A 26514-nucleotide genomic window follows, 5' to 3' on the forward strand; every position below is an offset into this window, starting at 1 on the left:
GCAGGGGATCATGACCTGAGCCGAAGCTGGGTGCTTAACTGACTAAGCCACGCAGGTGGCCCTGTGTATGTATGTATGTATGTATGTATGTATGTGTGTGTATATATATGAAATACTTTATAATAAGAAACAAGAATAAAGATCATCCAGGAAAAATCTTGTTAAAAAGACAGCATTAGAAACAGGCACTTTCCTATTCATGTTAGTAATTTCACTGGGACTTCTTTACCTCTGGACCTATTAAAAAACTGTATGAGGGGTACCTGTGTGGCTCAGTCCCTTGAGAATGGGACTCTTGATTTTGGCTCAAGTCATGATCTCACAGTTGTGAGATTGAGCTCTCCGCTCTCCCACTCCCACTCCCAGATCATGGAGCCTGCTTGGGATTCTCTCCTCCCTTTCTCCCACTCCCAGTCTCTCTCAAAAACAAACAACAAAAAAACAAAAAAAAAAACCCTGCATCTTGTGGTATTCATCAGGGGTGACCAACAAGGCTAAGTATTTGTTGAGAACTGTACAATTTCTGATTTAGTCTCACATTATTCCCCACCCAGGGGACGGCTTTTGCCAGTAAAGCAGAGAGGAGGTCCAGAAAGCCCCGGGACTCACAACGTTGCCTACGGCACCTTTCAACCTTTTCACCCTCAATTAAAGGCCAACATGGCTGCTCAAAAATATTTATTTAAAAAGGCAGTCATGCCTGCGGGCTGCCAATTGAGATTATATTGCCACTTCACTGAATTGACTTAAAGCCAGGACTGGGCATCTGTGAAAAACTGGAAAGAGAGTAAAGCTGAGATGTTTTCTGCTTTTTCTTTAAAAAACGCCTTTTCCCGCTCGTTACTTTGTTCACTTCCCAGAGCGCCATCGCACGCGCACTCACACACACACACACACACACACACACACACACACGCGCGCGCCAATAATTCCCCATCTCCCCCCCGCTGAAGTTCATGGACTAATGGCTCCCGGTTTAATTAAGTCCCCCCTCACAACAATCGAAATCGGCAGCGCATGGCACAGCCAAGGGCTCGCGTGCCCCGCCTCCCGCCCGCGTGCGGGTTGTGGGCGGGGATGTGAGCGCCCACCTGCTGCCGCCTGGCCATCCGCACCCACCTGAGCCGCCCGCCGACTTCGCCGCTTCCGCTTCGCGCCCGGCACTTCCGCCCGAGCCGGCCCGGCGCCCGCCCCCTGTCCCGCACTTCCGCCCCGGCCTGCTGCTGCTCGGATTTCCTTCTGGGACCTCATGTCAGTCTTCTGTGGGTGGCGGCCGCGCCTGGGCTGTTGCGCGGGTAAGGAGACAGGCAAAAACCAAGGCCAAAGTGAAAAAGAAAACAAAATAAGCCCTTGGAAAAGTGACTCAGCCTGTTCGGGAACCATTTAATAACGAGCCAACTTTTTGTAAGGCTATTTTAACTCATTTCTGCGTTTGTTCACTCATTCATTTAACGCTCCCTGCCTTCTTCCCCTGGGTTCTGGCTGAGCTAGGTTATGGGGAACAAGATGATGAATGAAAGTGGCAGCTGTACCCTTCTCAGATGTAAAGTTATGTAAACAAATCAGACATAAGGACATTATCCTTTAAATAGGCCATGGCTTCAGTGAGCTAAATGCATTGAAAGGGAAGGAATGTGTACCTATGAAATGATGGAAGTGACCACTTGAAGAAGTAGATTTTAGGCTGGATGTGAAGCACCAGGTTGGACAGGGACAGAGCTCTCCAGGCCTGGGGAAGGGGGCACTGGAGGGAGCCTGGCACGGGCAGTGCCCAGAAGACTGACTAGTATGGCTGAGGCATAGAGGGAGAGGGGAGAGAGGTGAAAACCGTCTGCAAAGGATAGGCAGGAGCCAGGCCATGCCTAGGGCCTTTCTTTTAGTTTTGTGTTAAGGACGGCTGGAGGAATTTTTGTTTTACTCTGTTTTTGTTTGTGTGTGGGAAGGGGCTTGAACTGATTGCCTTTCCATACTGAAAGTCTCACTCATCTTTGGGAAGGAGATGAGAAGGGGCTGGAGTAGGTGAGAGCAGAGCACAAGCTGGAAAGGCAGGAGGCCCCTATGTAGTCCAGGGGTGAGGCCCCAGGACTTGAATGGTGGGACTCTAAATGGTGAGAAAATAAAATAAGACTAGTGCTCAAAGCCAACATTGATTGCTCACATCAGCTTTACTCTCATTAACTTGTTTAATCTTGAGAACCATCCTTTTAAGCCTTATTGCTACAATTTTGCAGATGAAAAAACAATAACTTGTCCTAATTCTCAGAGCTAGAAAATGGTCAAGATGGGATTCCATCTCATCCTGTCTGATGCCAGTCACCATGAGCTTATCACTATACACTCAGTATGAATTTAGTGATTTAAAAAAAAGATAGAAAAAAAAAATAAGGTCAGGAATGCATCCCCTAAACAAACCACTCTAATGATGTGATATTATTGGAGGACACATCTAGAAAGTAGAGTTCCCAAATTTTTACTGTATCATTCTAGCATTTGCTGATAGAAAAGAGGGCAATTTGTGACTGTCAATAGACTGCCTATGATTATTTTTGAGTTGATACACTGATAAGACCTAATGCCTTTCTGGGGGAAGAAAAAAAGTCAGTCTACAAAGTACACTCCACTGCACAGTTGCTGATACATTATTTTTAAAGAAGTTATCTTGATTCTAGTTATAAACACCTTGGTGGAACATGCATGACTCACATTTTCTGGAGTGATAAAAAAGCTTCCTGGGAGTACAACTCCAAATCAGCTTCCACATCTCATTTCTTATTGGAAAACAAAATAAATTTGATTTATGAAAGCTGGTTTCACCCACTGCAGGAAAAGTATGACTTTGCCAAAGGCCAATAGTGAAGTCTTTTAGTATTTGTGGTGGGTAAATTTCGGTAAGGAGCCAAAAATTCACAAAAATCATCAGAATTTGAACTTGATAAGAATTTCTTGGGTTGTTCAGGCACAAGGTATGGTACCTCCTCATGACTGTTTTGGTTGAAGGTGCAAGTTCCATGAAATGGCTAAGAACTCACTGTACTCCAGGCCCAGTCATTTCAGGAGTGCTTGACTGAATGCCACAAACCCAGAGGACAAGCTTTGCCTCTAGACACAGGGAAAACAGTGCTCAGCATTTGAACTGTGCCTGGGAAAATGTCTGGAGTCTGAGTGGGAAAAGTTACAGTCTCCAAAATTAGAAATTAAAACTGCCAGAGCAAAATGAAACAACATTTATTAAATGGTCACAAAATATAATACTGTGTCAGCCTCATTAATTGCTGGATTTGTTGTTCATAACAATTTCACTACATTGGAAAATAGTTTGTAGATGAGATGCTCTTAACTGAAAATTCCTGGATATACATGATGAGTGTTGGGAAATCACAGTGTATTTTTTTTATGTAAAACAATTTTTTTAAATTTTTATTTTTGAGAGAGAGAGAGAGAGAGAGAGAGCACATGAGCAGGGGAGGGGCAGAGTGAGAGAGGGAGACACAGAATCTGAAACAGGCTCCAGGCTCTGAGCTGTCAGCCCAGAGCCCGACACAGGGCTCAAACTCACGAACCGTGAGATCATGACCTGAGCTGAAGTCAGACGCTTAACTGACTGAGCCACCCAGGCACCCTGAAATCACAGCATATTTTAAATTAATTACTTTAGCCAAATAATTTCAAAAGCAAAATTATAAAATTCTTCATAGCAAAATAATTAAATGTGGGATGTGTACACATTTTAACATATCTGAAGTGATGTACAAGTAAGCGTTTAGAGAATTTGAAGGTCTTAGTCTAACAATAGGTCTTATACAGTTATGTTCGCTCCAAATATGCTTGTCGGGGGCACCTGACCTATCTCTTGTCCTCTATCCAGGTCTGGGCTTCAGTTCCAAACTATACCCTGGGAATCTTGATAGGACTGGTGTCAGGATCTCTCACATGGGCTGAGTTCTTCTGGTGGATCTCAAGGCTCTTCCAGCTCTACGTTCACTCCTGAGACTAAAGGCTGCTCTGGAGAAAGCCTGCTGGTATAGTCTGGTCTGTACCTCCTGAGATAGCTTGAAGGGTGTCTTAAAGGACACATCACCCTTTCTTCTTCCAGAGGTGACCTGGAACCAGGCTTCCCCCAAGGCCTCCTGAGGCCTGGGTGTGTGTTGTGAAGGGAGGTATCTTCACTCCCAGCTCCTTGGCTTTGCCTTTGGGAGAACAGGAGTAAAGGAAAGGCTTTTGATGTCACTGCTTTCCCTTGAGAATTCCTTAAAACAATAATATGTGTCCTGACAGGTAGTGACTATCATGCCAACTCTATTTTACAGTAATTTGTCTCCATACTGCTACTCAAAAAACATGCGATCTGAACTTTGACTACTAGGGACAGTCCCCAGTAATAGCCACAGTTGGGTGATGTTGACATAATCGTGATGGTGGAAGGATTTAGAAACCTGGTAGGTTTTCTCCCGTGGCCTTTCTCGGGTCTTTACAGTGAGCTTATTTATTTATCTCACGAGTGTCTCATCCCCAGCACTGCAAACTCTGCAGGAAATGATCTGGAAGGGCCAGATATTGTGTTATGTTTAAGGTCATGGAGAAAAACAGTGGCAACCTCCCAAAGAAAAGACAGGCTTCTGAGCCTGGATGTGTTGGGTCAGCAGGGTCACTGTTGAACCCCCCCAGGCCAACCATTACAGGAAACAGAATTATAAGCCTGTCTTACTAGGAGGGAATGGACCTCAGAAGCCTGATTTCTATATCCCCCTTGACATTTAAAAAAAACTCTGCTCTTGTGCCAGAGGAGAGTGAAGAAAATTTTAAAAGGAGAAAAATGTTTGTTTTAAGGCTTGCTCAGTAATCCACTTATGCTGTTTACATTAGAGAACCTTTCATGTAAACATCATTAATTATGTAGTATAAGAGCCAAATAAAAATGCTAAAAAATAAAAGTAATTGTGGGATAAATTAGTATAGCCTGAGTGCACATATATTATGCAGACACTCTAGACTTTTATATTTTATTGAGGGAGGTGGATTTGTGATTTTCTATGTTTGAGCTGCTAGGATGGAACTAACACAAGTGACATTTTACAGATGGATACCAAAGCTGTTAAAGTTTGAACTCATACTGGCAATGAGACTGTGCTTTTTAACAGAGTCCTTGACTTATGCCTCCTCTCTAAATCTGTCTAGAAAAGGGGCGCCTGGGTGGCTCAGTCGATTAAGTGTCCGACTTGGGCTCAGGTCATGATCTCGTGGTTCGTGAGTTCGAGCCCCGCATCAGGCTCTGTGCTGACAGCCCGGAATCCGGAGGCTGGAGCCTGCTTCGGATTCTGTGTCTCCCTCTCTCTCCGCCCTTCCCCCGTTCATGCTCTGTCTCTCTCTGTCTCAAAAATAAGTAAATGTTAAGTCTGTCTAGAAAAGATTCTGGGCAGAGATGTGGATTGAGTATCCCATGGATTTCCCCAGAAGGTTTTTTGGAGCAGGACCATGATTATCTTCTCCAAAATCAGTAGCCTCCGTCGTACAGTCAAGTGCAATAACAGAAGACTGCTTGTGTCTGTGTTAAAGGAAGTGAATTGTGTGAAGAAGGGCAGGGACAGAAGCTGTTGAGGAAATGTGGCACGGAGACCATGGAGTAGCGATGACACTATGCATTTGTATCACCTTTTATAGTATTTCTTTTTTTTTTTTTTTTAACGTTTATTTTTTTATTTTTGGGACAGAGAGAGACAGAGCATGAACGGGGGAGGGGCAGAGAGAGAGGGAGACACAGAATCGGAAACAGGCTCCAGGCTCTGAGCCATCAGCCCAGAGCCTACGCGGGGCTCGAACTCACGGACCGCGAGATCGTGACCTGGCTGAAGTCGGACGCTTAACCGACTGCGCCACCCAGGCGCCCCTTAAACTTTTATTTTTTTATTTTTTTTTATTTTTTTATTTTTATTTCTTATTTTTTTCACCTTTTATAGTATTTGAAAAGTCTTCATGTACGTTATGAAAATTAATCCTTTACAATAATTTTGTAAACTAGGTAGGGTATGTATATTTTTACCGACCTCATTTGACAGACAAGGAAATTGAAGCTTAGGGAGGGAAGTCACAATGAAACAGGGATTGGAAAGCACTGCATAAGTTCTATCGTTTTTTTCTACTACCACATTCATATTACTTTTTAAACATAAATGAAAAAAAACATGGTGTAGTTCATAGCAATATTTTGTGCTATGTGGGATCTTTTAAGAACATGTGAGTTTATTTACATCATTTCCTCAGGGAAAGTTTTGTTTTACCTAGAAAAGCAGGAAATGGAGTTGAAATGGGAAAAGTTTTTTTCATTTTTATGGATTAAACCCATCTGTTATTTTCACTAAGCCTCCTATCATGGAGGACGATAGATTTCTCACAACATAAAGAGATGAGAAAAGAGGAAAATGTGTTTCCTTTGTTCTCTGGTTCAGGTTCATACCCATCCATGGAGTCCTGTTCAGATAAAACAGGGCAGTCACTTTACCCATCAGAAAGAAAAGACACTGCTGTCCTCAGATATGCCCCAACACTCTGGACAGTCTTGCACAGAATTAAAGTTAACACTTACCGCTCTGAGGAATTCTGAGGGGTAATTTTTTTTTTTTTCACTGCTTCGGGCATCTTTCAATACTATGCTTGAATATTTTGCTATATTATCTGTTACATCTGCACAAGACAAAATTAAGCAAAATTATCTTTCACTTATTTATTCAGAATAGTGCTTACTGAGTATATACTTTGTGGCAGTAGGAGTTCAACTCTGGGGTTGAATCTAACACGCTTCTTGTTGTAATGGAACTCACCATCAAGGGGGGGAGATGAATATGAATCACATGATCACAACAGTAAATACATACTGTAAGAGGCCTCTGCTCTGGTAAGAACAAGACTAGTAGATGATTAGGTAATTGGAAAATGCAGTTAAAGTGGGAAATCATTAAATATGTGTATGTGTGTGTGTGTGTGTGTGTGTGTGTGTGTGTACGTACATATACATTTAACCCTTGGATAACAAGGGGGCCAGGGGCACCCACACCTCATAAATCCATGTATAACTTTTTGACTCCCCCCAATCTTAACTAATTTATGGCCTACTGTTGATTGGAAGCCTTGTTGATAACATAAAAATGGATGGACACATACTTTGTATGTTATATGTATTATATACTGTATTCTTACAACGAAGCAATCTAGAGGAAAGAAAATGTTATTAAGAAAATCACAAGGGGTGGGCACCTGGGTGGCTCATTTGGTTAACGGTACAATTTTGGCTCAAGTCATGATCTCCCGGTCAGTGAGTTGGAGCCCCACATTGGGCTCTCTGTTGTCAGCGTGGAGCCTGCTTGAGATCCTCTTGCCCCTCACCCGCTTGTACTTTATCTCTCTCAAAAATAAATGAACATAAAAAAAAAAGGAAATCACAAGGAAGAGAGAATACATTTACAGTACTTCACTGTGTTGAAAAAAAATCTGTGTATAAGTGGACCCACCCAGTTCAAACCCATGCTGTTCAAGAAGGGTCAGATGTGTATTTATATACACATACACATGAGTATATGTATACATTCATATGTAAATATATATATATATACATATATACATTTATATATGTGTGTATACATATATGTGTGTATACACATTGTAAATGTATGTGTGTATATATGTGTATATGTTTGTGTGTGTGTGTGTGTATGTAAAACTTTTATTTTTTACTTAAAATACATAAATGAACATTTATTTGCCAAATTTGATAGGGTCACCCTTCTTGCATGCAGCCTACTCAAATGCATATCATCTACAATTTTCAGTTTCAGATACTTTAATATAGAGGGAGAACTTAAAGACACTTGCAAAATAATTTGAGTTCATTTAGATTTTTATTATTTTTTTTCCTCTGGTCCTTTACACTTGTCTTACCTATCACTAATCTAAGAGCAATTTCCTCCCAGCTTTTTCAAGTCTTTTCAAAGCATTTAACATTTTTTTTAAGTTTATTTATTTATTTTTGAGAGAGAGCACAAGCAGAAGGGGGGGAGAGAGAGAGAGAGGGAGACACAGAATCTGAAGCAGGCTTCAGGCTCAGAGCTGTCAGTGTAGAGTCTGATGTGGGGCTTGAATCCATAAACTCTGAGATCATGACGTGAGCCAAAGTTGGATGCTTAACCGACTGAGCCACGCAGGCACCCCGTAACTTAGTTTTCATAGAAATGGCAACTCTCTTTTTATGTTCATATTTGATTAGTTGATGTGATATTTAATTAAACTACATAATTATAGTCACCAAGTACAACTGCCGTAAACAGGTTAGGGAACAAAAACAACCACTCTCAGTTGGCGGGGATAGAAGGGATGGGGGTATTAGGCTACAGAAGCCACAAGCATCTATCATGCTTTGGGCCATCAGTCAATACGTTTTACAGATGGATTTGAAAACGTCAGTAAATTCAACCCTCTCCCCTCACCCCCCGCCCCTAGCTCAATCAAAAGAGTTTCTATTGTAATTAAAAACTAGTAAACATTACTAAGGAAAAGCAGTGGGTGCCATAAAGTTCTGTAATTGGGGAATGTGACTCAGTCCCAGGGCAGCAGGAGAGGCCTCTCACGGGAAATTACAGTTGAGCTGCGATCAGAGAGTAACTAGGCATTTGCTCAAAGAAGGGCTGGGACAGGGGTCTGGAGAAAGGAGTTCCAGGCAGCAAGAGCAGTAGAGTCCATGCTGTGTGGAAAATAAGGAACTGAAATAGGCCAATATGATCAACGTGAAGAGCGGAAGTGGGAGAGCAGTCCGGGATGAGGCAGAGGGAAGGAGATGCCTGTTCACACCAGCTTTGTAAGCTCTGACAAGCATGCAGGTCTTCGTCCCTACTCATACCAGAAAGCTGTCAATGATTACGAAGCAAAAGGGTCTGCAGCAGCTAGTTTGTTTTGACCCCTAAATCTAATGGGGGCACTTGGATTGTTTTTATAATCTAAATACATTATAGCTAGAGGAGAAAACAATATTTTCATGACCGCTGGCACCTTTGGGAGGGAGCTGTCCTTGAATAAGAAAATACATTCATTAGCTGCCCACGGGTCAAAGTTGGGTAGGTGTCAAGATAATAAAAGAGATGCTAAGTATCCCTGCCGAGAATGTGGGAGGGAAAGAGAGAGAAGAGTGGGGGGAAGGTGTTGTATTATTTTCCTAGGGCTGAGGTAACAAAATACCACAAACTGGGGGGGGGGGGGGGGGGGGGGAGGGGCGCTTAAAATAACAGACATTTATTCTGTCGCAGTATTGGAGGTGAGACATGTGAAATGGGTGTCAGCAGGGCCATGTTCTCTCATGGAGCTCTGGGTAGAATCTGCCTGTGCCTCTTCCTAGTTTCTGGCAGTGGCTGGAGATCTGTGGTGTTCCTTGGCTTGTGGCTGCAGACTGCCTCCCTCGAATCTCTACCCTGTGGTCTTAAGGCATTCTCCCTGTGTGTCTTTGTGCCCCTTCTTTACTTACAAGGACCCTAGTCAAATTGGATCAGTCCCACCCTTAATGACGCCATCTTAACTTGATTACGTCTGCATAGACTCTATTTCTTTCTTTCTTTCTTTTTTATTTATTTTGAGAGACAGAGAGAGAGAGAGAGAGAGAATGAGAGAGAATCCCAAGCAGGTTGTGCACTGGCAGCGCAGAGCCTGACTCAGGGCTCGAACTCAAGAATCATGAGATCATGACCTGGGTCGAAACCAAGAGTCAGACGCCTAACCAACTGAGCTACCCAGGCTCCCCAAGACTCTATTTCTAAAGATGGTCACGTCCGCAGATGGTGGGGGTTTGGGCTCAAATATATCTTTTTGAGGGATATAATTCAACCCATAACAGGTGTGAAGGGAGAGTAGTGAGAAGAATCAGCAAAACCGTGGGAGCTTAAATGGTGAGGTTGGCTACACCCACTAAGAAATTGCTGATAGCTAAGCGGTTCTCAAGTGCTTTTCTTGAGTGTAAGATGTGACAGCCTGCAAAACGTGTCCCCCATCACAGCCATGTGGTGGCTCCCGCCTTTTCAGTGAAGTTTCTGCTAGCAAAAACTTGTTGGCAGAGGTGGTAAAGGTGAGGGGACAAGTGACAAGTGGAGTCTCTGAGAAGGATTCGGGTTCTATGTTAGGGCTACTAACATAAAAAGTGTGATCACAGGAAGTCTCAGAGTGAACATCAGTTTGGTAGAGGCTGAAAAGAGTAATTCTGTGACTGTAAAACCCTCTAACCCAGATATTTAGAGATATATTGGATTTCCACAGTCTCTAGCCTGGGGACTTGGGTCAACCTTCTTTCCAACTTGTTGGGATAGGACCAAGGTTGCAAATACAATTATTATTAAAAATCTACCCTGCAATGTTTCTATCATCCTTTTTAGGGTACCGTGCATGACTTTGGCCAATCATAAGAGTGTGTGTTTTTTTTTTAAATGTTTATTTATTTTTGAGAGAGAGAGAGTGTGTGCATGCATGCACACAGCTGTGATGACAGCAGAGAGCCCGATGCAGGGCTCAAACTCAGGAACCGTGAGATCATGACCTGAGCCAAAATCAGACGCTCAACCGACTGAGCCACCCAGGCTCTCCAAGTGTTTGCGATTTACTTTTAAAAAAGAGTGAAAAATCCTGTGTTCTGTATCTCTTGCCCTACCATCTTGTAAATCTACGCATTCCAAATAGATGACCACTTTGATGGCAGGAGGATGTTCTCTGAAGTTCAGTTTTCGCTTCTTGTCAGTCTCCTGCTTTTCTTCTTAGAAAACCCTTGTGATGCGTTTCTTTACTAGCAGAAGCTCTTACGTGCCGCTGCCTCAAGTTTGCGCCCGGCTCTCAAAACGAAGGGAGTGATTTCCTGTAGTGAGTCCAGATGTTGTGTTCAGCACTATTGCAATTAGCCATCAAGTCTGAGAGCTGTATGAAATTACGTCTGTCTTTGAGGCCTGGGAGGGAAGACGATTTGGTAATAGTTTAACGTCCGTTGGGTGAAATCGTTGACATTGGGGAAGAACTATTGCCTCCATGAACAAGGATCCTACGCGGCACCTTTTCGGTTCATTTCTGCGCTCCATTTACATGGGTGTTTAACACAAATGTGCTTTTATTTATTTATTTTTTTAATTTTTTTTTTCAACGTTTATTTATTTTTGGGACAGAGAGAGACAGAGCACGAACGGGGGAGGGGCAGAGAGAGAGGGAGACACAGAATCGGAAACAGGCTCCAGGCTCTGAGCCATCAGCCCAGAGCCCGACACGGGGCTCGAGCTCACGGACCGCGAGATCGTGACCTGGCTGAAGTCGGACGCCTAACCGACTGCCCCACCCAGGCGCCCCCGAATGTGCTTTTAAAACACATAACAATTTCCTGAAAACCTAAGTAACTGGCAAATGGTTAGAATAATTAATAGGGCAGGTGTTTTTGTGTTTTGTCTTCTGTACGCAGCTTGGAGAGAATGGGAACAATTTCAGCTGGCAAAGGTATCGTCTGTGGCCGGTATGTACTGCCTCTGTGGAAGCTTCCACCCGTACTGCAGGCACTTCACGGGCACTGAGACTGCTCAGGCAAAATGAAGCAAAAAGCAGAGCAATTACCCAGAGACTATGAATACAATACGATGTTGTGTTTGGACATTTAGGCAAGAAATCTTCAGGGTCTTCTCCCGCTTTGAGAATCCTGCCTGGGTTGTTGGTTGGAGAAGCTGGAGAATGTTCTTCTTTAGCCCTGAAGGAGTTGGCTGACCCCCCCATCCCCCCCACAGTAAGCCAGAGAAATTGTGTTCTCTAGCTGATAAGGGCAGACGGGCCCCCTTGGTAAACTTGACAGTCATGCTCCTGAGCCTTGGAGGACCACCTGGTATCCCGTTGAACCAAGCCATATCTGCATGACTCCTGCCTGCTGAGGAAGGGTGTCTGCCCCAGAGAAGGCACACATGGCAGGGCCAGGAGTCCTGAGACGACCAGAGAATGCTGGCAGAATGGCCTGTGAGGTTCAACCCGAGGCCTCCTGCCATGTTGCTGGGCTCCCTAGCTCTCTATTGTCTTTGTTCCCATAATCCCTGTGTGGGTTTCTATACCCACAATTTCTGCTCTGCCCTTATTAAGTCCTTATAACAACCCTTTAAACACAGTTTTTCAGCTGATGTCACAGGTGCCATTCTTCTGTGATACCCACATTTGGACCACCCCTTAAGGCCATGACTGTCTTCTCATAGCTCTATACAAACTCTCGATGGCTGCCACACATTAAAAACATTAAAGCAGAGGGGGGGACAAAAAAAAAGAAATCTCAGCTTAACCTAGCCATATAAACCACCCATTTGTGCTAGTTACTCTGCAGGTGTAAAGCATTCTTAACACTTAAACACTCATTCTGTTAACAGCAGTAAGTTAAGTTGGCCAAAATTCCAAAGAAACTTCTTGAAATGGTAATAAATTTTAAGGGATTCTTTATAAAATCGAGAGTGTTAGCTACTTTCTGGGGAAAAGGAAGACTAAAGGATAATAAGACTTTGGCAGATAGGAAGTATGTGGGGATCAGTTATTCTCATTAGTTAGAGAGACAAGACAGGAGTAATTGGCATAAGCTAGATGGAATAAAAGACATTTAATATAAGGAAAATCTCATTATAAGGACAAGAAAACTTTGGCATTGCCCTCTTGTACTGCTGGTGACAATTCAATTATAGGATTGTCATATTTCTTATTTTGTAATTGTTAATTGGTTAAGGCATAGGACATCTTTGTGAAATTTCTCTTTCTTCTTCAGTGTGTGTGTGTGTGTGTGTGTGTGTGTGAAAATGAAGAAACAGAGACACAGCAGTGACTTATGTTACTAGCTCCATTCCTCTAGGGAAAGCTCACAACTCAGAATTACTCTTTCCTTCCACAGTGGAGAGGTAGATGGTCGCTTTGAAGACATCTCTTCCCAGCTTTTACCTACCAGGGTCTAATTCTGGGGTTATTTGTGGCTTCCTGGTTTCACACTGGTCTTCTTTCTCTTCCTCACTGACTGTCACATAGATGCAGATGGTGAGACAGAAAATCCAATGAAATCGTATCGTCAGTTCATGTTTCGCTGTATTTTCTCTGCTCGTCACCTGTTTTAAAAGCTTATCTGATTGTATATCATCTCTTATAGCTTGCTTGGATTCCCCTTTCCTCTTGGTCTGGGGGAAGGGCAGGGGGACACAAAGAGAGAGAGAGAGAGGGAGAGAGAGGTGTTTAAAGTTCCCTGCCATCTGACGTCACCCGTGCTCTGCAGGTGATTTACATGCCACATGGTCTCCACCGTCTGTGTGCTGTAACTCGGTAACTCAGTGGTAGCTTGACCTTCAACAGCTGCTGAACCTCCTCGTCTCTGCACAGGGGTAGAGGAGGCCATTATTGCAAGGAAAGAACATGTGGCTTTCCAAATGGCATGAAATACATCTATTGCGACCAGATGAATTACATATTCATGAAAACTGTGTAACGGAAGACTACTCCGCTTGCCAGGCAGTCACCTTGGCCGAGTGCAAGGCTCGGTAAACAATGCAAAGCTCTGGCTCCCTCATTTATTTACCTTGCCAGTCAACGTGCACAGCGCTGGGGCAGGTTTCTACGACCAGCCACGAGAGGAAAGCTGGGAAGAGCTCTGCGTTTCCAAGGAAAACTGAATTCCTTGATGCTTACGTTTTTATTTTGTATCAACAAATATTGATTGGACGTCCATTATTCTAACAGTATCCGAACAAAATTGTAATACTGTATTATTAGGAAAGTTTCTGCAAATGCTGGGAAGCTTCCCCTCCCCCCCCATTAAATAAATATCCAATTAGTGTGTGTAAAACGACTCCCACCAAGATGATGAGTTTTGATGTTTGTGTTTCTTATTAATTCCTGACTTACTAGTAAAGGATCATGGTAATTATCCCTATTTTGCAGATGGCAAAAATGAAGCCAGAGGTGTTAAGTGACATCCCAGGAACACTGTAAGTGGCAGAGCTAGGAAGAACATTGCTGTGTCTTGACTCCAAGTTCCTATTTGCTCCACCAGAACACTGCACTCGTGTGGATTTGACTTTACTGTCAACATGTCAGTAACGATGACAACCCAAAAGGTGGTGACATTTAAAATGCTGTCCTTGGTCCTATTCATAGCTCGTCCGGGACATACTTCCAATGCTGGTTAGGTTCACGCACATGCTGAGCCTCCTAGCTGCAGCCCTTCCCCTTCTCCACCCTGTGATCTATCCATGTTTACATTCTCCGCTGGGCTGGGTGTGCTAGTTGGGCACACTCACACCTGTTCATACCTTCTCTCAGTGCTCCTGGACTGCTAAAGCTACAGAGAGACTCCCTTGCAGTTAGGGGTCCAGATATGATTTCAGGCTCTGCTAATCAGGTGGATTTATGTAAGACTTAAGTTCAGAACTGAGTTAAATGGCAAGAGCTATGGTGGTCTGTTAGACCTTTATCGATCTATCTATTAATTATCTATCATCTATCTATCAATCGTCTATCTTTCTGTCTATCTACCTACCTACCTACCTACCTACCTGCCTATCTTTCTATCTATCTCCCAGTAAGGATTTAGCAGGAATGAACAATTGTCATCTCTGGAGAGCTGCTCATGAGGTGCATTTCTGGAGCCAGCATTGCATTGGGGTCTTTGGATTCCTGTTTCCTGAAGGTGGCCAAGAGGGCAGCTCCCCCTGGGGTGCAGTTCTGCAGTATCCTCCTAGGACTGCTGTACAGGCTCAGCATGGACCCAGTGCTCCTCCTGACCTTTCCATGATTTTGTTAGCACCTAGTTCCCTGTGTTAAATCTCTTGCTCCTTAAACAAGATAGTGTAGTTTCTCTGATCTGTAGCTGACTCCTGACTCATTCGCTGCTTAAAGATTACCTGTGAGCCTGCTGCATGCTGACTCAGTCTGTGTTTTATCACATCGTATTGCATTTACATTGTTCTGTGTGTGTGTGTGTGTGTGTGTGTGTGTGTGTGTGTGTGTGTGTGCGTGCGCGCGCACGCGCTCATGAGCACGCGCATGTGTGTCTCTTTCTCCTTCCCGCTCTGCCCTAGTCCTCAGACTCTGAGGTTATTCATCTTTTAGTCCTGCTCTGGGTGGGATAAAGCCTGGCACATAATATTCACTTAAGAGATGTTTGTTCGAATAAATGGATGGATGACTAAACGCATAGAACCAAGTATCCTGTGATGCTTAGTTCACAGGAGAATGAAAACCTTGTTGAAAATGCGGTTTTATTTCATACATATGCCATTAGTGTATTTTATTTAATAAAAATGTAGAAAGGCACACACTTTTAGCTTGATATTAATCATTACCTTTTACTTAAACAGTCAAATGGGATTTGCTGCTCAGCTGTTAAATATTTTGCTGTCCCTGGAAAACCAGCAATGTGCATTGATGAATGTGAGCCTTGTGTCTTACCTCCTGTGTCCTACCCATTACATTTCTTCCTGGGTAAAATCTGAACAGGTGCTGTTAGATGCCTCATTAACTGCATGGAGCTACAGAAATTCTGGGTGAGATGATCCCTCACCAGAAACTAAGCCCTGCATTTATTAAACACTCCCCTGGACTTAAAGCATCGTGATTCTTTCTGTGTTACCATCGGTGACAGACACTGGCTTAAGGTGCCAAGAGCTTGAATTGTTGTTATCTCTTATCTTTTCTCTGATCCTCCCTTCTTTCCATCATTCAGCCTGCTCTCTACCATTTATCTGTCTGTTTCATTTCTCCATTAATATTTATTAAGTGCCTACAGGTTGCATAATAATAATATTATATTATTATTATTATTATCTTTTAAACTACTTAAAAGGCTTTTACAATTTGAACTCATTTAATTCTTGCTAAAACTTTCTCAGGTTGGATGGGCAGGCATTCATATTCTCATGCCACTGATGAGCGTAGAAAGATGTAGAAAGGGTAAGTGTCCTGCTAAAACTGATGTAGTAGAACTGGGCCTAGGTGGTACCAGCTGCCCTGACTCTAGTTCACTGTTTGTCTCCATCCCATATTTCTTACAGCATGAAACAAGACTAAAGAGAGACACAAAGTAGACAATATCAAATCTTCAGGGCTTTGCCCTGTAGACCAGTATATTTTATACGTGAAGACACAAGGAATGTCTTGATGAAGGTTGGAATATGCTTCCACTCAATTATGAAAGGTATTTTTATTATCAAGGAATGTATGTACTACATCTACATGAAGCACCCAAATGGTGAGAACATGTGAGCCTGAGCTGGCAATGATGAATCCCTTTGGCCTTAATGATGCCACTGCAGCAGCAATCTGAGGAGGTCACCCACCCACAGCATCCTGACCTGGTCTGATGACATAGGGGATATTAAGCAACATTTCCAAGTAGGAGAGCAGCCAGGGAGGGGAAGTGGGATGGCAGGATATCCCAGAGAACAAGTCAAATGGGGATCGATTGAAGGGTCTATGGAGGAGCAGGGGTGGGGTGGGCGGAATGGGAGAGGAGACACTGTGTATCATTTTCTGTGTGACACCAGAGAGCAAAATAATCACACAAGGTAGAATGACAGGGACGTAGGAGAAGACATTTTCTGACCATCACAGAACTCTAAAACTGAGGTGGGCTGCCCTGGGAGGAATAAGCTCTTTGTCATTAGAAAGGTTCAAGAAGATGACCATCTATCAGGGCTCTGGTAAGGGAGCCTCCCTTGTGGGGAGATCAGATAGTCATCTGGTTGTCAGACTAATGCAGGCTGGGAGCTGGACGAGAAACAGGCCTAACCGGAGACTCTGATTCAGCAGCTCTGGGTGCAATCTGGAGAATCTCTGTCGGGAAACCACTGGACCAGATCCCTGGACTCCACAGTGGAGGGCAGAAGAAGGAGGACATTTCCTTCACATTTACATTTTATCTAAAAGGAAAAAAAAAAGCAGGAGCAAAAGAAGAAAGCTTACTAATATTTAGTGTCTAGGGAAGCACACAATCTCTGTCGCATCTGAGGTGTCCCATCTGATACTGCAGTGAGCAGGAGTCCTTCAACACTGAAGCTCGCGGCCATGTCTTCCTTCGTTCATCCGCACTGGCATGTTTCCATACATTGTAGTTGATTGTGCCCAGTTAGAGAAATGTATGGACCGTGTTATCTTAAATAATAGAATTGCAAATAGCAGAAGCTTTATAATATTTTGAATGAAATGGGGAATAACGATGACAACTTTTTTGTGTCACAGAGAAGTTTGTGGGCATTCTTAGGTCAAAATAATTAAAGCATAGTCAAAGTTGTACATTTTTCTTTTACAAAAAGACATGTGTCCAATTATACTCACCTCCTGTGATGACAAGTAGCTGTTGGTAGTAGGGCTCTTGGCAGAAATTTGTGAGAAACTAAACATACTCGGGGTGCCTGTCTGACTCAGTCAGTAGAGCATGCGACTCTTGATCTCAGGGTCATGGGTTCGAGACCCACGTTGGGCATGGAGCCTATTAAAAAAACTAAATGCACTTAGTATGTTTCACTTATATAAAGTTTAGTATGAACCAGGCATTGTTCTGTTTTATATGGGTTAAGTTAATGACTCTTCATGCAGTCTTTGATGGTAGGAACTAACTATACTTGACAGATGAGGAAACTGAGGCACAGAAAGGTGAAGTGACTTCCTTAAGATCACTCAGTCAGTGAAAGAGTGGGGTTTAAGTGAAAGCTTTTAATCAGTCAACTAATATAACTGACTCCTCTGAAAATATGAAATCAGTTACTTTTTCAAAGGAACTTATGCTATGGAGAATGCATTCTAAAAATAATGGCTGGAAACGTTTGCATCATTAATGTTATTTTTGTTGCCAAAGCTGTAGAAGCTTGTAAACTTTAAAAAGGCATAACATCTCAAACTTAGGAAACATAGGAATAGAATTTCAAAACTGATTTAAAAACGAAGGATTCTGTGTATTTTGAACTCGTTTATTAAATATATAAAAATATAGTAAATTCCAATTTGTTGACAAGAACAAATGACAGAGCAGGAAAAAACCTGAAATTGACTAGCAGATTTCTACAAACGCTTTCACATAATTGGTGGATGGTTTAAAAAATAAGTTTCATGAGGGGAGCTCCTGGCTGGCTCAGTCAGTAGAGTATGCCACTCTTGATCTTGGGGTTGTGAGTTCGAGCCCCACGTTGGGTGTAGAGATTACTTTAAAAAGAAAAAGTTTCCGTGATTTACTAAGCACAACCAGCAATGCATCATCCCCCCCCCCCCCGCCTGCCCCATTTGGATGGATGTATTTTTGAGAAGCATCTTTCCAAGCAGCGGCAGTCAGAAAAGTTACACCACACCAAATCCCTGTATCACAAAGTATGAAACAAAGAAAAAATAATGACTCCTATTCAATTATATTATTCAGTAAAGAACTGTTATCAGCTGTGGCATCTGTTTAGTGAGAGCAGAATTCTTTATTCCTATTAATAAAAACAATAAAAAAGTTATTTTCAAACATTTTATCTACATCTTATCTTTTAAACATTTTCTTATTTTGTAGGTTTCTGTAATGATCATAATGTATTGATGTAATAGTGTATGTATATAACATATAAGTGAATCTGTAAGAATAACAGGGTGCATGTTTAAACTAAGGTGGACCCGTGGTCAGCAAGCTCAGAGGCCGCTGGATGTGATGTCCTTTAAGGTCCATTCCCTAGTTTGGAATCTTTGATTCTCAGGCAAATGCTGTGCTCTTATTTGGTGAGAGATAAAACCTAAGTGCTAGAGAGACACTTTCCTCCAAGGCAGGCGGCATCTCATTATCCAGCTCAGTGCCCAAATCCCAACCAAAAAAAAAAGAAGGGTAAAGACCCACATTTCTGAGTGAATCGGCTTGATTTAAGACCCTGAGCTATCTGTGTTTTGTACAACATCTAATGCACTGTTGATGCTTAATAAATAACAAATTGTGATATTAATAATTAAGAATTGATGTTCTTGCTCCTGTGAAATGATTTGCAGGAGAATTATTCCCCATTCACTCATAAAGAAAAATGAGAGGGAGAGACAGAGCAATAGCTCTTAAGGAAATTTAGTTCCAGCTACTTTGTGTGTGTGTGGTTTTTAGCCCCCATCTCTGGTAAATCTGATGAATAACTGAGCAAGACAGACCCAGAGCCAGTCTACACTGCTTTCCCCTCCTTTTGTGTCCCTACCTTTAGGTAGGAATGTCTAGGTTGTTGAATTGTATGATTCTAAAGTGCTTGACAAACATTAATTAACTGGGGGGTCGTTCTTTGTTTGAAGAGAGTTATGTCTAATTGTGAATATGTCTCCAATTATCTGCTCCTTTCTTTTGAATGTGTTATTATCTAAAACGTGCAGTATCTGATTTGCTTGTACAGTTATTTTAGTAGGTTTTTTGAAATAGGTGGCAACCATGAAAAAAGGGACATATAGTCACCTTAGGGAGAAAAATCGTAATTATTACAAACTTTAGGTTCATGTTCGTATTTGTGCATATTACATGCATCTACACACACACGCGCACACACACACACACACACACACACACACACACACACACACACACACACCTTTCCTGTTACGTGCAAGCATCCTCTCTTTCAAGCCGTGGATTTTAGCGATAGTGATGACCCACCCTGAACTGGACTCCATTCCTTCTGAGCTAGGGGAATTGTTGAGATTTGCTTTTTAATAGCAGAAATTGAAAAACTCTCCAGAAAAGGGAATTAATCCTCCTGCAAAAAGCAAGTGTAATTAGTCACCAGAGGAAACTGGCTCTGCATGCCAACAGAGTCCAGAAGATTGGCTGAGTGCTGTTGACTCCTTACCCTCCATGAACCCATCCTCCCACCCTACGCGGGAAGAGGGTGACGTTCGGACAGCAGCCACAGCGGACACTGGCAGTGTGGGCCTGGAGACCAGATGGGTTACAAACTGCAGGAGACACTGGGCCTGTGTTTTGGCATAAGCAGTGCACCCTGTTAATTAGGAGCATAGCTTGGAACAGTGTCTTACCTAATTAGCCAGGGCAGGTATGTGCCTGTGCAGGGGTGGATTACAGATTTTTCTGTCGCTTGGAGAAATTTTCTATAGTAACAAAGGAACAAAATGTAAATTAATCCACAACCGCAGGATTTGTACATATTACGCCTTTCAAAGCGGGCTTCTCAGTACATCGCCTATCATACCTTCTAGACGTATCCGTAGCCTGTAAATACTGAAGCTGATGTCACTCTTAGCTTCATCTAGGCGCTACTCATCAGCTTTCAGAGGCAGTGTCATAGGGTGAAGATTACAGACTTTGATGTCACACACACCCCAATTCAAATCCTGCCTCCTCCATTTACTGGCTATGTTACACAACAGACTTTAAAATCCTCACCAGTAAGGGGCGCCTGGATGGTTCAGTCGGTTAAGTGGCCGACTTCGGCTCGGGTCATGATCTCGCGGCCCATGAGTTCAAGCCCCATGTCGGGCTCTGTGCTGATGGCTCAGAGCCTGGAATCTGTTTCGGATTCTGTGTCTCCCTCTCTCTCTGACCCTCCCCCGTTCATGCTCTGTCTCTCTCTGTCTCAAAAATAAACGTTAAAAAAATTTTTTTTTAAAAAATAAAAAAAATCCTCACCAGTGAGATAGGAATCACAGTACTTGTTAGGGGCTGAATTGTGTATCCCACCTCCCCCAGCCCCTGCAAATTCATACATTGAGGTACTCACCTCCAGTGTCTCAGAATGTGACTGTGTTTGGAGACAGGGCCTCTAAAGAGGTGTTTAAGTTAGGATGAGACTATCAGGGTGGCCCCTCATCCAGTCTGACTGATGTCCTTAAAAAAAATAGGAAATTGGACCCACAGAAGTGACCCTTAGGGATGCACAGGGGAGGACTGTGTGAAGAGGCACCCAAAGAGTGAACACTTGCAAGTCAAGGAGAACGGCCTAGAAAAGCCCTTTCCGTTATGGCCCTCAGAGGAAACCAGCCCCCTGGCACTCTGATGTTGGATTTGGAGCCTTCAAACCTGAGAGCAGATATATTCTGTTGTTGAGGCTGCCCAGGCTGTGCTGTTTTGTTATGGCAGCCCTAGAAAAAAACTAACACAGCGTCTGTGAGAGGGTTATCACGCAACTAAAGGAGATAATTTTTGCATGGAGTCCCTGTCTATGTCCTAACTAAATGACCACTGTCACTGTCATGCAGCTCTTCAGTGAATATTATCTCCCTTCTCTTCCTCACTCAGGAGGCTGTCATTTCCCAGGATTCCTCAGCCATGCTCCGGTGATACCTGTTTGAAATCGGACTTCAGGCAAGCTGGTTCCTTCTCGTGTGGCTAAGACGATGCAGCCAACTCACCCTGTTTATGGAACAGTAAGCCACCTCTTCCCAAGGTATTCCCGTTCTGTATTTTTCCCGCTGGCTTTTCTCGGTCCTGGCTCAAGGAGACAGCACCTCCTCTGGGATAGGCTGCAGAGTAGGTGAATCCACCTTGTCCTTGCCCTTCATAGTCTATGAGGGAAGGGTTTTCTGCCAGTGGCGGGGATAGCTGTAAAGACAGAGTGAGGATATCTGTTGCTCTGCTGGTGCTGTTCTGTGTTTCTGCCCTTTTCTTCTTTGACGTCAAGTGCTGGGATGCCTAATGTCTCCATATTCCGTGCAAAGTCAAAGTAGATGCTACCTCAGGAACAAACACAAACACCTGTGGTGTTGCAGGTCTGGCTTCGGGGCCAAGTAAATTAGCACAGCCCCGTAGTCACAGCATTTGCTCCAATTCCAGACAGAAAGGGTTGATGACTCACAGGCCTGCTGCCTGATGGCCTCACATCCGTGCCGTCATCTGGGAAGGCTGCCTGTGCTGCCCACTGCTCTCCTCCTGGGCCCACAAGGGAAGAGCTGCCGTGATGACAGCATAGCACATGAAACCTGGGCTGGGGGACAGGGCTCTTTCTAAGATAGTTAGGAGGTAAGAGATTCTTCACGCATTGAATTCAAAAGGGTTCTCTTTCCTCTGTGAGTTAAGTTTGCTGACTGCAGTCATTTGTGTAGTCATTTCTTTGACCGGCATTTAGCACATGCCCACCAAGTGCAAACCACTGACGTGCTCTCTGAGGAGCATGATAATTACAGTAACAATAATACTAATAAATGTTTTATTTTGTCATAACCACCGGTCTAGGCCCTTTATGTATTACTGTGGATTTTGTTGGTAACATTTTTGAATGTACGCTACTGTTACAGGAACTATGCTAAGCAGCTCGCCTGCACTTTATTTCTTCAAAAAAAATTTTTTTTTAATGTTTATTTTTGAGACAGAGACAGAGGGACAGAGTGAGAGAGGAGGAGGGGCAGAGAGAGATGGAGACGTAAATTTCCGAAGCAGGCTTCAGGCTCTGAGCTGTCAGCACAGAGCCCGACGTGGGTCTAGGACTCACGAGCTGTGAGATCATGACCTGACCCGAAGTCAGACATTTAACCGACTGAGCCACCCAGGTGCCCCATGCTCTTTATTTCTTAAAGTGACTTCCTGAGGAGGGTACTCTGAATCGCATTTCACAGATGGGAAAGCTGAGGCTCAGATAATGCTGAAAGTCACATGGCTGGTAAATGCTAAAGTCAGTTGTTCTCATCCCAAAGTCTATTCTTATTCAGTTGCCCATAAAGATAGTTGAGAAGGAAACGTTCTATAATAATTGAGGTCCCTTGTGCCCTGCACTTGGAAATCATTCTCAGGGGAAACATTCTTCTTATAAACAACGTTAGCTTTATGTGACCAAATCATGTGTCTGGTGTGATTTTCAGACTCTTGCCCTGGGTGCTGAAATATCTATCGCACACCCTGAAAGCAGCTCTTTATCGACATTTGAGAGCTGTTCCTTTGGGTGAAGGCTGTGCCCAATGGGGGAATGTTGATTCCATTATGTCCCTTGCACCTTCCTGTCAGTGTGTTGATCATGTCATATTCTCTTTGGGGGTGCTCTAGAGTTCAAGTTGCCTTGAAACATGAAAGCAGGGAGAGCCAGAGCCATGGTATGTGTGAAGGTATGAGAGGTGTGCACCCCTCTGGGGATGAGCAGGCAGTGAGGTCCAAACCTGAGAGACTGACTGGTTTGTGTGGTTGGAGCTGGGGGACTTCCTGAAGCTCAAGGCAGCTCTCTTTCCAAATCCATCTAATCTCCAGCTGGATGATGGCTTAGATAGAGACATTAGGGAGTAGGCAGAGCCAGACTGCTTTGGGAATGAGATAAAACTCCATTTCTCTGGAATTTATACCTAATCATGGTCATATCTACCTATGTGCAGCCCATTTGAATGGAAATATGTTTGTTTAACCGAACTACAACCCACTGCTACTAATAACTAATATTAATATCATGACCGTTTACAAAACACTTTTATAGGTTATCATCTCATTTGGTTATTCCGGCAAATTCTGGGGTGCATATTTTCTTTCCCTTTCCCTCTGGGGGAACTGAGACTCACATAGTGAAGTGATTTGCCCAGGGTCACCGAGCCGGGCAGTGGGACATGTGTGGAGAAGCATACCTCATCTTTGGGCAAGGCCACGGATCCTTTGGCCATATCAACCTGCCTCCTTGACCACACACTCATTACCCTTATGGAACCTGAAAATGCTGGGCTCCCAAATCACGGACCAGTTTCAATAAACAAAAAGGCTGACCTAAGTCTTTTTACTCCTTATGGGTACTCACCGTCTGTCTGAAGCCCAAATGGTGGAAACACTCTCTCTCACCGGGGATGACTTTCAAGGATGTGCGGGTGGTTGAGAGCCAGCTGTGCTGCTGAATGCATTACCAGACAATGTCTGGGCTCTGGCCAGATTCCTCAGATTCCTTTTTACTGTTTGTGCATGCTGGTGGGTTTGGTGTGATTTGCTTTCAGTGGCCAGGCCTGTGGCTTTCTTTTTTTTTTTTTTTTTCTCCTCAGGGGATGGCCTTGACCAACAGGTATGGGAGTGCCTCTGGTCAGCCTGGATGACTGTGAGGTGTAGCTTACACCCTGGAGCTCCCTGGTGGCATCAGGTGAAGTCAGCTGTCTCTGGGTCTTTACCTGAGATCGCACCTTTGCCTGACTTGCTGCTAGCCAGTCCGGCTTCCCTCACCCCCTATCAGTGTTCTCTTAGAGACCTTTCTTGCCAGAACCTTTGCACATGAGTCCTTGTCTCCTACTTTGCTTCGAGGGAGCCTGGACTAAACATAAAGAAGTATGTTCCAGAATCTTCTGCTTGCCCTAGTTTTGTGTTTATTTCCGTGTGTTTGACTAAGGAGTTTCAAAGTTCATCACTTGTCTGACCTTCAGTTATTTAAAATCGCTGAGGCTTGGAGCGCCTGGGTGGCGCAGTCGGTTAAGCGTCCGACTTCAGCCAGGTCACGATCTCGCGGTCCGTGAGTTCGAGCCCCGCGTCGGGCTCTGGGCGGATGGCTCAGAGCCTGGAGCCTGTTTCTGATTCTGTGTCTCCCTCTCTCTCTGCCCCTCCCCCGTTCATGCTCTGTCTCTCTCTGTCCCAAAAATAAAAATAAAACGTTGAAAAAAAAAAATTTTAAATTGCTGAGGCTCTTTTTGAATCTCTAAAATGAGGGATAATAACACCTCTCCAGGCCATGGTAGGAATTTAAATTTTTTTTTTTAATTTTTAAATGTTTATTTATTCTTGAGAGAGAGAGAGAGAGAGAGAGATCGTGAGAAGGGAAGGAACAGCGAGAGAGCGAGACAGAATCTGAAGCAGGCTCCAGGCTCCAACCTGTCAGCACAGAGCCAGATACGGGGCTCGAACTCACGAACTGTGAGATCATGACCCCAGCTGAAGTTGGACTCTCAACCAGCTGAGCCACCAAGGTGCCCCTAATTTTGTTTTTTTAATGTTTATTTTTGAGAGAAAGAGAGAGACAGAGATAAGGTAGGTAAAGCACTTGACATAATGTTCATAGGTGGTGTTTGGGTATTATTTCCTATTCTAATATTTTGTGTGGAAATCTCTCTAGTGGCATTCTGGGAAACATGGTCAGGAGAATGAGTCACAGTCACAGAATAATTCTACCATAGCACAGCCTGGTATCTCTGTGAATTTCATAGACTCATAGACAAAAGCCGTTTATGGCATGTAATCCGGTGTCTCGGGGCTTAGCAGACACCGATTGCAAATGCAGTCACATCAGATTAAGCCCCAAATGTCAATAGCAGTGAGCAGACCCCCATTTGACTGGCTTCTTATTGACTCAAGGAAGCCCTACCTTTATAGACTGTGCCCCTCACCCCCCGCCCCGCCTCCACGGGGTGATCACGTCCGTCCACAATTCTTCCTCAGCACTTTTTGCGGAGCCTCGACTTGGAGCTTTATGTCCCATCCTTTCCAGAGTTGCTGATCCCAGCCCTGCCACTCCGTTCTTGTTGGCACGGCTGCTGCTAGTGAAGATGGAGAGAGCCCCCCAAGGAATGTCATTTTCAAAATGGTGCAGAACTGCTTCCCGCAAGGCCTGACATCCTCCTCATTGTGGTTTCTGTGAGTGCAAGAGGATCTTTCTTTTGTATTTTTTTGCGCTCTGCTGGGATTGGCCGTGCAATGCCGTGATTGCTGATGGAGTGCTTACAGCTGCAGAGGGCAGTGCCCGGACTCTGCAGTGGCCAGGCTCAATGATATAATATGCATAGGTGCTGGTAAAGCTGAAACCCACTGCCCTGAGTTGGATAAATCAGGAGTATCGTTACTGCGCCTCAAGGTCAGGGAACCTGATGGCTGCCACAGCTGATGGGCACCAGAAGAAGAGAACTCTTTCCTGTGTGTGTGTGTGTGTGTGTGTGTGTGTGTGTGTGTAGAGGGCGGAGGAGGTGGAGTGAGATGCATGGGTGGGGAACAAGAAAAAGTGACAAAGGATCTATAGTGATTTCACCAGCATTTTAATATATTTTCTTAAAAATTATTTTTTTAAATGTTTATTTTTGAGAGAGACAGAGTGTGAGCGGGGCAGGGACAGAGAGAGACGGAGACACAAAATCCTAAACAGGCTCCAGGCTCTGGGCTGTCAGCACAGAGCCTGACGGGGCAGGGTGTGGGGGGGGGGGGGGGTGGGGCTTGAACTAATGAATCATGAGATCACAACCTAAGCAAAGTCAGATGCTTAACCGACTGAGTCACCCAAGCGCCCCTTAATATATTTTCAATTAACACCCAGAACGCTTTTCTCCTCAGGACAAATCTCAGGTGGCAATAAGTTCTGGAATCTGCCATCATGTATAACCATAATCACTTCACCCCTCCAAATTCCAGCCCGGTTGCTGGGTCTTACAGCACAGATAAAGCAATTACTGTATAAAACCACAAGTGACTGTGGCAGCTTCAGCCTGTAAGGAAGTAGCATCATTTCTCTCTGGAGTAAATAGCCTTTCATTTAGCAAAGATGAGGCCCCCAGGGCATGATTTGGGAGGAGGCATTGAAACAAAGAGATAGCTAAGCCAATCAGCATAAAAAATAAATACGGGTTTTGTGGGGGGAG

At 43.9% G+C, this 26514-nt stretch overlaps 1 protein-coding gene and 1 long non-coding RNA gene across 14 annotated transcripts in view; one reads left to right on the forward strand and one right to left on the reverse strand.

The window, feature by feature from the left end:
* Positions 1–1299, reverse strand: part of CA1H5orf63 (chromosome A1 C5orf63 homolog) — a 41126-nt gene extending 39827 nt beyond the window's left edge. For 3 of the 12 annotated variants that reach the window (XR_006714693.1, XM_045487377.1, XM_045487423.1), the window contains exon 1: positions 1120–1299. Coding sequence is in view for 4 of the 12 variants with exons in the window: in XM_045487377.1 (XP_045343333.1) it covers positions 1120–1251 (132 nt within the window). In the remaining 8 variants the exon portion in view is untranslated. Of the gene's footprint in view, positions 1–1091 lie in introns of all 12 variants that reach the window. The other 9 variants (XR_006714710.1, XM_045487414.1, XM_045487445.1 and 6 more) reach the window with 7 other exon arrangements.
* The window catches only part of LOC123603060, a 59760-nt gene extending 33764 nt beyond the window's left edge, over positions 1–25996 (forward strand). For both annotated transcript variants that reach the window (XR_006714718.1, XR_006714715.1), the window contains exons 2-3: positions 21248–21375; positions 25377–25996. This is a non-coding gene — a long non-coding RNA (uncharacterized LOC123603060). The remainder of the gene's footprint in view (positions 1–21247; positions 21376–25376) is intronic.
* Positions 25997–26514: the final 518 nt, after the last annotated feature.

The sequence above is a fragment of the Leopardus geoffroyi genome, chromosome A1 (genome assembly GCF_018350155.1).
Source record: "Leopardus geoffroyi isolate Oge1 chromosome A1, O.geoffroyi_Oge1_pat1.0, whole genome shotgun sequence".
In the NCBI taxonomy this organism is placed as follows: domain Eukaryota; kingdom Metazoa; phylum Chordata; class Mammalia; order Carnivora; family Felidae; genus Leopardus; species Leopardus geoffroyi.